The sequence below is a fragment of the Pristis pectinata genome, chromosome 7 (genome assembly GCF_009764475.1).
Source record: "Pristis pectinata isolate sPriPec2 chromosome 7, sPriPec2.1.pri, whole genome shotgun sequence".
Classification (NCBI taxonomy): domain Eukaryota; kingdom Metazoa; phylum Chordata; class Chondrichthyes; order Rhinopristiformes; family Pristidae; genus Pristis; species Pristis pectinata.
Window position 1 is genome coordinate 6,282,668 of NC_067411.1, and position 12,713 is coordinate 6,295,380.

Sequence of the window (12,713 nt, forward strand, 5' to 3'; positions counted from 1 at the left end):
ACTTCTTTCATTTCTTTCAGTACCCTGGGATGCATCCCATCAGGACCAGGGGGCTTGTCTACCTTTAGGCCCACCAGTTTGCTCATCACTACCTCTTTAGTGACAGCAATTGTATCGAGGTCCTCGCAGCCCACCCCCCCCCCCCCAACCTCCCAATCGCATTCATAACATCTCTCTTTGGCATGTTAGCCGTGTCCTCCACCGTGAAGACTGACACAAATTAGTCATTCAAGGCTTCAGCCATTTCCACATTACCCAATATTAATTCCCCCTTCTCAATTTCCAAGGGACCTATGTTTTTAGCCACCCTTTTCTGCTTTATATAATTATAAAAATTTTTACTATCTGTTCTTATATTTTGTGCTAGTTTACTTTTAGAATCTACCTTCCCTTTCTCTAATGCTTGCTGAGTGGTTCTTTGTTGCTTTTTAAAGTTTTCCCAATCTTCCAGTTTCCCACTGCACTTGGCCACTTTGTATGCATGAGCTTTTAGCTTGATGCCGCTTTTTATTTCCCTTTTTTTTTTAATTCCTGTGTAACGATGCCTTTGTAACCTGTGCCTCTTGCTGGTAATGCTGCCTCATGCTCCAGGACTTTGCACCTCTTGCAGAGACATGAAGCCATCCAACCTGGCACCACCTATATCACTCCTCAGCTTGGGGCTTTACTTAACCCAGGATATCTTAGCAAAGAAAACACAGTTTGTATCCCCCATTAACATTAAGATATTTCAGATGTAATATAAACATGAAGAAATTGACTTAATCCGGACAAGGCAGCTTGCATGATCAACGCATCATTCTCATCTAGATATTCACTTCCTCTGCTAGTGCGTACACTTGTTGTGGTCAGCACCATCTACAAAATCTATTGCAGAAATTCATTTCCCCGACAGTACTTCTGGAAGCCATGCCCAACGCTAACTAGAAGAACAAAGGCAGTAGGTGAACGGGGATGCCACCACCTTCAGATTCCCCTCCAACTCGCACACCATCTTAACTTGGAAATCCATCCACGCCTGGAGTTCTGTGCATCGTTTTGGTCCCCTTACCTAAGAAAGGACACAGTAACATGGGAGGCAATCCAAATGAAATTGGTCGGTCTAATTCCTGGGATAAGAGGGTTGTCTTATCAAGAGAGGCTAGACAGGTTGGGTCTTCATTCTTTGAAGTTTAGAAGGATGAGGGGTGATCTTGATAAGATCCTGAGGGGACACGACAGGGTAGATGTGGAGATTTTTTCACTGGTAGGAACGTCTCGAATGAGGGGACGTAGTTACAAGGAATGGGGCTGGTCATTTCAAACTGAGGTCTGTAGAAATTTCTTCTTGCAGAGGGTGGTGAATCTCTGGAATTCTCCTCCCCAGAGGGTTGTGTAGGTTGGATCATTAGAATTATTTAAGGTGGAGGTGGACAAACTTGGAAGATCAGAGGGTGAGGGCTCTGGGGAACTGGCACACAAGAGGAGACCAGCATAGATCAGCCGTGATTGTATTGAATAGTGGGGCAGGCTTGAGGGGCCGAGTGGTCTACTCCTGTACCTGTTTTCTTGTGTTCTGGTGTTGCATTCCTTCATCGTCACTGAGATTAAATGCTAGCACTCCCTCCCCAATGGCACTGGGAGCCCCTTTACCAGAAAGACTGGCAACTCACAATCCTTCTAAAGGGCAACTGAGGAGCTGTAATAAATGGCCATGGTCCTTGAATAATAATCATAACTTTGAGGTACAAGTGGAAACTGATACTTTCGATAGTTGTGTTCTTAAGAAACCTTGCTTTATGGAAAATCCTGATGCTTAAAACAAAATTGTCAATGGGGGAAAAGGGGCTTAGGGGCTAGAGAGTTTAACCAAGTTAACAATAACAAATTATTTTTCCCACAGGATTTTCAGAAATCAAGATGTTTTTAATAGTTAGAAGTTTACTATTGAGGGGAAAGATTTAAAAGGGACCTGAGGGGGAAACTTTTTCACCCAGAGGGTGCTGGGTGTACGGAACGAGCTGTCAGAGGAAGTGCTTGAGGCAGGTATAATTACAGCATTTAAAAGACATTTGGACAGGTACATGGATAGAAAAGGTTTAGAGGGATATGGGCCAGACACAGGCAAATGGGATTAGCTGGGATAGACACCTTGGTTGACATGAGTGGGTTGGGCTCAAGGGCCTGTTTCTGTGCTGTATAACTATGCAAGCTAAAAACACTCGAGGCTGCATGTTACCTTATTTAATAGAGTATCATTGCGCAAATGTCAATAGAAGCGATTGCTTGTCAATTTCCAGTGGCCTCTTGGGGTGAAACTGGCAGTCTGTGTTCTAGAGATGATGGTGTCTGATAGGCTGAGTGAGCTAGGGCTTTTACCTTTTGGAGAAAAGGAGGATGAGAGGTGACTTGATAGAGGTGTACAAGATGATAAGAGGCATAGATCGAGTGGACAGTCACAGACTTTTTCCCAGGGTGAAAACGGTTAACATTGTGACATAATTTTAAGGTGATTGGTGGAAGGTATAAGGGGGATGTCAGAGGTAAGTTTTTTACACAGAGAGTGGTGGGTATGTGGAACGCACTGCCAGCAGAGGTGGTGGGGGCAGATACTTCAGGGACATTTAAGAGAGTTAGACACATGAATGATAGAGAAATGGAGGGCTATGTGGGAGGGAAGGGTTAGATAGATCTTAGAGCAGGATAAAATGTCAGCACGACGCTGTGGGCTGAAGGGCCTGTACTGTGCTGTAGTGTTCTATGTACTGCAGGGAGGTTGCATGGAAACGGCTTTCTTTCTGCTTGTCAATTTCCAGAGTAACTCTTAAGCGGGTCTCTAGTTCCTGATGGAAATTGTGCTGTAATGAATTCAGCCTGCGTAATACAAATGGTGTTCCCTAATTCATCAATCATGTTGTATCCTATTCACATTATGGAAACGCGTGTTATAGCAGCACTACCTGTACTATGTGTGATTCTCAAAGATGAGAATTGAAGCCAAGGTGTTTGAAAACATTGGGAACGTATAACTCACCGACTTCAAAGAATCAATATTTTCAAACAGTGAAATACAAACGTACAAATTAGGAGTAGAAGTCATTCATGGCCCCTGAAGCCTCAAATAAGATTGTTTGATCTGACTGTAGCCTGTCTTCATTCTCGCCAACCCACAGTAACGCCCACTCCCTTTCTATCTCTTTCTGCCTTGTAAACATTCAAGGACTCTGCTTCCACTGCCCTTTGACGAGGAGAGTTCCAAAGACTCTCGATCCTTTGACAGAAAATGTTTTGCCTTCTCTCTGGGCGACCCCTTATCATATCCAAACAATTCAACCATCTGACTTTGGAGGGAACTCACTAGCCCAATGGCTAGTGTAGTAACCCACTGGCATACAGGTCATAAGGTCAAATCCCATGTCAAACTGCTGCGAAAGTAAATTGTTGACTTACTTTTGAGTTGTAGTAACCATCCACCTACGGTTAGTTTGGCTGTGATAGATCAACTCGTGATGGTCAGGGCTACAACTGAATACATAAAGGAACAATTTCCAGTTGCACAAATGCAAGGTTGCACAAGTCACACATGTCATCAGTGTATATCTTTACCGACTATATTTTTTCTTTGCTTGCACTCGTGTTGTATTAATTTTGTCATGTAAGTTTTTTGTTAACTTGTGTCTGTAATGTACTGTGCTGCTGTTGCAGAAAGCCATGGCATTTATACCCTGTGTTTGTATGCCCGAGACATTGAACTTGAACTATATTTCCCCTTTAGCATCTGAGCAAATAGTTACACAGTTGTCGTCTCCTCCTATCACAGCAGCTGTGATGCAGGAAGTGTTGTTTCTAATTCTGGTTTGAAAGTGGCTGAACATAAAAGCGTAGGTGGATTGAGTGGGCTATAAATATCTATCATAATCAACAGTCCTGGACTGACACATTCTGACAGAGACAGGAACATGGGAACCCAGGGAGGCCATTCAGCCCATTGAGTCTGTTCCTCCATTCATCAAACTCTTTACCTGCTCTGGTTGTGTAGTCTTTAGCAAAGTGTTCCGTTCATGAGTGTATCTGGGTGAGCTTTTTTTGGATCAATGCGCTGTGATACCAACCAGGGAGCAGGCTATCTTAGATCAGTAAAGTGAGCTGCACCTCACACCCTGTTTGGGATTTGCTGGGACTGCATCAGTTAAAGGGGCCACAGCAGGGTACACACAGGTTCTGGAGAAACCCTTCTCTGGGTGCCTCATGCCTGTTCCAGAAACGTGGGAATCGGAAAAATCTGATCACGTTGTAGAGGCAGATGGTTAGTTGGTCATGGAGTCATACAGCACGGAAACAGGCCCTTCGGCCCAACTGGTCCATGCTGACCAGGATGCTCCATTTAAGCTAGTCCCATTTGCCAGTCTTTGGCCCATAACCTTCTAAACCCTTCCATGCACCTGTTCAACTGTCTTTTAAATGTTGTCACTGTACCTGCCTCAACCACTTCCTCTGGCAGCTCGTTCCATATGCCCACCACCCTTTGTTTATATAAAAAAAAGTTACCCCTCGAGTTCCTTTTAAATCTTTCCCCTCTCACCTTAAACCTATGCCCTCTAGTTCTTGATTTCCCCAACTGTAGGAAAATATTGAGTGCGTTCGCACAGATCTTGTTCCTCTGTTTTTTTTGCCCTTTGAGCTGATGTGACATCTTCCTTGGAAACCGCCTGCTGTACATGAGTCATCTATACTTGTCTCTGTTAGAGGGCAGGAGCATGAGTCTGAATAGGGAGGTGGTGCGATCCTGGAGACCCACCCCAAGAGCCCTCCTCTTAACACCTTTTCTCACCAGACCCCGCGGAGAATGTCTGGCATCTACAGCACTCTCCTAAATCAAGCTTTCCACTCCCTCTCCTTTTTTCCCTTCACTATCCTTCCTGAGCACTGGGAATACTTGGAGCCCACTGCTGCCCTCCGTAGCCACGTTTCTGTTACTGGGAGACACGAGACTGCAGATGCTGGAATCTGGAGCAACAAATAATCTGCTGGAGGAACTCAGCGGTTTGAGCGACATCTGTGGGGGGTGACATATTTTTTCTTGGACGATTCCTTCCCCTCCACAGATGCTGTTGGCCTGCCGGGTTCCTTGGTACAGAAACTGCTCTGTCCAAGACCGCAAGAAACTGCAGAGAGTTGTGGACACCACTCAGCACATCACGGAAACCAGTCTCCCCTCCATGGACTCTGTCTATACTTGCTGTCTCGGTAAAGCAGCCAACATAATCAAAGACCCCACCCACCCCGAACATTCTCTCTTCTCCCCTCTCCCATTGGGCAGAAGATACAAAAGCCTGAAAGCACGTACCACCAGGCTCAAGAACAGCTTCTATCCCGCTGTTATAAGACTATTGAATGGTTCCCTAGTACAATAAGATGGACTCTTGACCTCACAATCTATCTTGTCATGACCCTTGCACCTTACTGTCTACCTGCACTGCATTTTCTCTGTAACTGTAACATTATATTCTGCATTCTGTTATTGCTTTTCCCTTTGTACTACCTCGATGTACTGATGTGATGAAACGATCTGTATGGATGGCATGCAAAACAAAGTTTATCTCACCCCTTGCGACAATAATAAACCAACTTCCCACAGTGTTTGTTGCTTCAATTACTGGCACAACATTGTAAACCTGCATGGTTAACTGGAGCAGCCTTGTTTAATGTGCTGCTTCAGTTCACAGTGCATCTTGGACCTTCATGTACTCTCACCTGGTCTGATTCGGTCTTATTTTTAATTTATTATTCTGGTATTGTTTACCTTGACCTGCTGAGTTTTCCCAGCACTCTATTTCTCACCAGGCTTCTGTTTCCTGTGCATCTTCTAGACTCGGATTATTGTGTGATTCTGGAAACTGTTCAGTTACACAAACATTCCTTGGAACGTAGAAGAATGAGGGGCGACCTTATAGAAGTGTTTAAATTTGTGAGGCATAGATAAGGTGGACGGTAACAGTCTTTTCCCCAGGGTAGGGGAGTCCAAAACTAGGGGGCATAGGTTTAGGATGGGCTATCGAGACTGGATAGTATCACAGTCAGGTTGCTGGCATTATCTTCATACACTTGCCCACATGCATATGTTTGTTTCACACATGTGCTGCTCTAACACGTATGAAACCATGTTGCTGTTAGCTGTCTGCAAAGTGTCGCCTCTCTCTGGAGCCATCTCAGGCATAAACCATTGGGGGATCAGTGGTGGAGAGGGTCAGCAAGCTTTAAATTCCTGGGTGTTAATGTATTGGATGACCTGTCCTGGGCCCAGCACATAGATGTAATCACAAGGAAGGTGCGCTGGTGTCCTTACTTCCTTAGATGGTTAAGGAGGTTCGGCTTGTCACCGAACACTCTAACAAACTCCTACAGACGTCCTGTTGAAAGTATCCTGACTGGTTGCATCACTGTCTGGTACGGCAATTCAAATGCACAGGAACGTAAGAAGCTGCAGAGAGTAGTGGACTCTGCCCAACACATCACGGGCACATCCCTCCCCACTATCGGTGGTATCTACAGGAGGCGCTGCCTCAAGAAGGCAACATCCATCATCAAAGATTCACACCATCCGGGCCATGCCATCTTCTCTCAGCTACCATCAGGCAGGAGGTGCAGAAGCCTGAAGTCCCACACCACCAGGTTCAAGAACAACTACTTCCCTGCAACCATTTGGTTCTTGAACTAACTGGCAAAACCCTAATCATTAGTTAAGCAACACTGTGGCCATTTTGCACTAAAATGCACTTTTTTTTGTTCTAATTGTGTCCTGTCTTGTAAAAATTGTGTATAATTTGTTTAGTTCATATGTATCTTGCCGCTTATCTGATGCGATGTGCCTGTGATCCTGCTGCTGCAAGTTTTTCATTGCACCTGTGCACACATGGACCTGTCCATATGACAATAAACTCAACTTTGACTAACAAGGTCACCTTGCGTCCTTTGCAAATGGGTTTTGTCACTGAATGCGGTGGCTGCATTAATTGACATGTGATCCAGAAGTTGCATTCACAACTCTTGTCCCAGTGCAATTTTTAAAAGATTTGAACTGAGTTTAAAAACACACATCTGGAATGAGAACTAAAGATAAAACAAAGCAAGAACTGCAGATGATGGAAATCTGAAATAAAACAGAAAATGCTGGAAACACACAGCAGGTCAGGCAGCGTCTGTGGACAGAGAAGCAGGGTTAATGTTTCAGCTTAATGACCCTTTGTCAGAGCAACTTGGAGCTGAAACATAATCCAGTGGTCTACTCCCGTTCCAACGAATGGTCCACACCAAGAGTTTTATCAAAATTTTTACTGGTACAGCCCCATTACACATTGTGTTGTGGTGGTTTCCTGTTTAGTAATGCCTCAGTTGTAAAATTTGCACCCCGATTTCAAATTTCTCCATGATCTTCTGCTTCTATAATGAGTTCAATGTGAGGTCATGCACTTTGGTAAAAGGAATCTAAGAGGAGAGATTGCAAATGAAGTTCAGTGAGGGATCTAGGAATTCTAGTGCATGAACCACAAAGTTAGAAGGCAGCTCAAACAAGTAGGTAAGAAGGCAAATAGCATGTTGGCTGTATTGTGAAAGGATTGGAATTTTAAAAATAGGGAGGTTTGTACAAGGTATTGGTGAGGCCTCAGCTGGAACTCTGCACAGTTTTGATCCCCTTATCTTTTTTTTTAAAAAAGAAAGGATTGGCGTTGGAGGCAGTCCCAAAGGAGCTTCACCGGGCTAATTTTGGGATGGGAGGGTTGTCCTGTCCAGAGAGGCTACACAGTTCAGGTCTGTATTCCTCGGAGTTTAGACAAATGAGGGGTAATCTTATTCACACGCAAGATCCTAAAGAGATGTGACAGGATAGATGTTGGGATTTTTTACAAGTGGGAGAGGCACAGGTAATGGAACATAGCAAGGGGGTGGTCATTTAAAACTGAGGTGTGTTGAAATTTCTCCTCTCAGAGGATGGTGAGTCCCTGGAATTCTCTCTGTCCCTGAGGGTAGTGAAGGCCAGGTCATTAGATGTATTTAAGGTGGAGATGTTTGTAAGATTGAGGGTTATGGGGAACTGGCACAGAAGAGTTGAGACTAGCATAGATCAGCCATGATCTTGGTGAATGGTGGGGCAGGCTTGAGGGGCTGAGTGGCCTACTCCTGCTCCTATCTTCTTGTGTAAATCTGGCCCTAACTCTAGACTCTTGTACCTTGGGCTGCCAACTCCCTCATCTCTAGGATTCACTCCTGCTCCAGCCTTTTAATCTTCCCAGGTTCTCCAGTTGTGTGTAGTCCCTTTCACGGTGCACAAAGCACGTGGTAATCCACACAGTGGGTTACTGCTGTAATATGGAGAAAACAGCAACCAATTTACAAATAAGGCCTGCAGTAGGAATGGGGCAATGTCCAGATAATCAGTGTCAGTGACGTTGGATGAGGGAGATTTATCGGACGGGATAATGGGAACTGCATTGAATGATGGATCAGTCTTCAGAGACCAAATAACCCACTTCTGATCCTTTTCCTTGTTTAATTGAATACTGACAATTGCATGAGGTTTGAGTAAATATTGAGAAACTACTAACCAGAGGGGTGATGACCATAGATGTAAGGTAACTAATTGGCAAAAAAAAAGTCAGGTTAGTGGAGGTTGAGGAGAAGTAGCTTGCTTTCCAGAGTAGAAATAGCTTAGATCGGAGAGCATTAGACTGAAAATCTACAGGTCCCTGGTTCAATCCTGGGTTTTGGCAGTGTTGGTTGTCAAGTTGAATCTGGCTATCTTATTGCACAATTTATGCAGTAGATTTTTTTTGAAGAAGTGACTCTGTTGCCTAATAGATAAAGCATCTGATTTTGGTTTTATATATTTGGGCAGCTCAGTGGCTGTGCCTCAGCTGCAGAGACCTGGGTTCAATCCTAACCTCTGGTGCTGTCTGTAAGGAGTTTGTACGTTCTCCCCACGTCTGCGTGGGTTTCCTCCCACGTCCCATGGACGTGCAGGTTGGTGGGTTAATTGGCCGCTGTAAATTGTGTAGGTAAATGGTAGAATCTGGGTGGAGTTGATAGGAATGTGGGGCAAATAAAATGGGTATAGTGCAGCATTAGTGTAAATGAGTGCTTGATGGTCAGCATAGACACAGTGGGCTAAAGGGCTTGTTTCCATGCTGTGTTTCTCTATGACTCTGTGTTGTCATAAGGAAAGTAGATCCATAAATGGTACAAGGCAGTGGTTGTTTTCACAAGAGAATTGGATCTAGACATAAAACTGAATAAATTCCAGGGACTAGGCTAAAGAACGGGAGTGAGAGTAGCTGTTGGAGTCACAGTGGTCTGAGTGGCCTCCTTCTGTGTTCCGTCCACCTTATCTATGCCTCTCAATTTTAAATACTTCTATAAGATGACCCCTCGTTCTTCTACGTTCCAAGGAATATTTGTGTAACTGGACAGTTTCCAGAATCACAATAAATCAGAGTGTAGAAGATGCACAGAAAACAGAGGCCTGGTGAGAAATAGTGCTGGGAAAACTCAGCAGGTCAAGGTAAGCAGTACCAGTATAATAAATTAAAAATAAGACTGAATCAGACCAAGTGAGAGTACGTGAAGGTCCTCCTTTAATTCTAAGGAAAAGGCCTCCGCTCAATGTGGTCTTTGCTTGTCACCAAAATCCACCTTGTCCCTCTTGCCTTTCTGTGACAAATCTTCCTTACTAAATGAGATGATGCTGTTGTGAGTGTTGACTTGGAGAGGAAAGGTTATTAACACACAACATAGAGCAGTATAGCACAGGATCAGGCCCTTCGGTCCACCATATCTGTGCTGACCATGATGCCAGTTTAAGCTACACATCTGCCTGCACGTGTTCTATATCCCTCCGTTCCCTGCCTGTTCATGTATTGGTTTATTATTGTCACTTGTACCGAGGTGCAGTGAAAAGCTTGTCTTACAAACTGATTGTGCAGGTCAATTCATTACACAGTACAGTTACATTGAGTTAGTACAGAGTGCATTGATGTAGTACAGGTAAAAACAATTACGGTACAGAGTAAAGTGTCACAGCTACAGAGAAAGTGCAGTGCAATAAGGTGCAAGGTCACAACAAGGTAGATCGTGAGGTCAGAGTCCATCTCATCGTATAAGGGAACCGTTCAATAGTCTTATCACTGGGGTAGAAGCTGTCCTTAGGTCTGGTGGTACGTGCCCTCGGGCTCCTGTATCTTCTACCCGATGGAAGAGGAGAGGAGAGAGAATGTCCCGGGTGGGTGGGGTCTTTGATTATGCTGGCTGCTTCACCAAGACAACGAGAGGTAAAGACAGAGTCCAAGGAGGGGAGGGTGGTGTCCGTGATGCGCTGGGCTGTGTCCACAACTCTCTGCAGCTTGCGGTCCTGGGCAGAGCAGTTGGCGTACCAAGCCATCATACATCCAGATAGGATGCTTTCTATGGTGCATTGCTAAAAGTTGGTGAGAGTCAAAGGGGACAAACCGAATTTCTTTAGCCTCCTGAGGAAGTAGAGGCGCTGGTGAGCTTTCTTGGCTGTGGCATCTACGTGATTTGACCAGGACAGGTTGTTGGTGATGTTCACACCCAGGAACTTGAAGCTCTCAACCCTCTTGAGCTCAGCACCATTGATGTAGACAGGTGCATGTACACCGCCCCCTTTCCTGAAGTCAATGATCAGCTCTTTTGTTGACATTGAGGGAAAGGTTGTTGTCATGACACCATTCCACTAAGCTCTATCTCCTTCCTGTACTCCGACTCATCGCTGTTTGAGATACGGCCTACAACGGTGGTATCATCTGCAAACTTGTAGATGGAGTTAGAGCAGAATCTGGCCACACAGTCGTGAGTGTATAGGGAGTAGAGTAGAGGGCTGAGGACGCAGCCTTGTGGGGTACCAGTGTTGAGAATAATTGTGCCAGAGGTATTGCTGCCTATCCTCACTGATTGTGATCTGTTTGTTAGAAAGTCAAGGATCCAGTTACAGAGGGAGGTGTTGAGTCCTAGGTCTCGGAGTTTGGTGACAAGCTTGCTTGGGATTATTGTATTGAAGGCAGAACTGTAGTCAATAAACAATAGTCTAATGTATGTGTCTTTACTGTCCAGATGCTCCAGAGCTGAGTGTAGGGCCAGGGAAATGGCATCTGCTGTAGACCTGTTTTGCCGATAGGCGAATTGCAATGGGTCCAGGTTGTCTGGAAGGCTGGAGCTGATGCATGCCATGACCGACCTCTCAAAGCACTTCATGATGGTGGATGTCAGAGCCACTGGTCGGTAGTCATTGAGGCACGTTACCTTGCTTTTCTTTGGTACCGGGATGATAGTGGTCTTCTTAAAGCAGGAGGGAACCTGAGATTGGAGCAGGGAGAGGTTGAACATGTGTCTATCTAAATGTCGCTTAAACTTTGCTATAAAGTCTAATTCCAGCATCTCCCCAGCAGCATGTTCCAGGCACCCATCGCCTTAAACTTGTCTCCTTTAAACTTTCCCCTTCTTACCTTAAAGCTATGCCCTCTGGTATTTGACACTTCTCCCCTGGGGCAAAAAGACTGTCTACCCTGTCTATGCCTCTCGTCATTTTTTAAACTTCTATCAGGTCTCCCCTCAGCCTCTGACACTCCAGAGAAAACAACCCAAGTTTGTCCAACCTCTTTATAGCCAATGCTCTCTAATCCAGGCAGCATCCTGGTGAACCTCTTCTGCACCCTGTCCAAAGTGACCAGAACTGCACACAATTATGTTCAAGGAAGGTTGTATTTAGTTAACATATTGTGGTATATCTCTGCATGACTCAGAAACAGGTCTTTGATCCACCGTCCACACCAACCATCAACCACCCATTGGGATCCTCTGGAGAGGCAGATGAGGCCCCAGTTTAGCATCTCATCCAAAAAGTTATAACTGGAGAGGGAGTAGTGTCCTTGTTCTGACTGATTTAGACTACATAGGTCGTAGTTCATGAGCTTGCAGTATTACATTTTCCTGCAAAGTTTTAACCCGGTTGTTGGATTTCACAATGGTGCTAAAGGTGTAAGCAGAACCTTGAAGCCCAGCAGTAACTGGGGGGCCTTTTGGGTGGTGGGTGCAGTAGTAATCTGACCTTGCTTGGGGCTGTTTCTGATCTAATGGATAATCAGCAATTTTCTTTGTGTCTTGTTCCAGTGCCATGGCCATGAAAGTAGAAGAACAGTGGCCGATGCCAATGCGGGCAATTGGCGCTCAGAACCTCCTCACCATGCCAGGAGGAGTTACGCTGTCTGGCTACCTTCATAAGAAAGGGGGTTCCCAGTGGAAGATCATGAAGTGTAAGTTGGTCATTCTCAGCACTTTGTTCCCCTGGGTGTCGGCTATGCAGCCTTGTGCTTTCCCACTTTGGTCTCCTTTTAAAAATCCTGCCCTACCCTTCCATTGACTCCATCTACACCTCCCGCGGATTTGGGGAAGCAGCCAACGTAATCAGGGACCCTTCCCACCCCAGTCATTCTCTCTTCTCCCTCCTCCCATCAGACAGGAGATATAAAAGCATGAGAGCACGTACCTTCTGCTCTCCATTGCAAGTGCGGCCTCGCCAACGTCTTGTACAAGTGCAACCTAACATCCCAACTTATACTCAATGCCCTGACCGATGAAGGCCAGTGTGCCCAGAGCCGCCTTCACCACCATGTCTACGTACGATTCCACTTTGAGGAAACTACTTGTACCAGTTCCCTCTGTTCCAC

At 45.2% G+C, this 12,713-nt stretch overlaps 1 protein-coding gene across 1 annotated transcript in view; it reads left to right on the forward strand.

The window, feature by feature from the left end:
- The window catches only part of sh3bp2 (SH3-domain binding protein 2), a 97,892-nt gene that overhangs the window by 25,412 nt on the left and 59,767 nt on the right, over positions 1–12,713 (forward strand). Inside the window, exon 2 of the mRNA XM_052019890.1 lies at positions 12,157–12,299. Coding sequence (XP_051875850.1) covers positions 12,161–12,299 — 139 coding nt within the window. The 5' untranslated portion in view covers positions 12,157–12,160. The remainder of the gene's footprint in view (positions 1–12,156; positions 12,300–12,713) is intronic.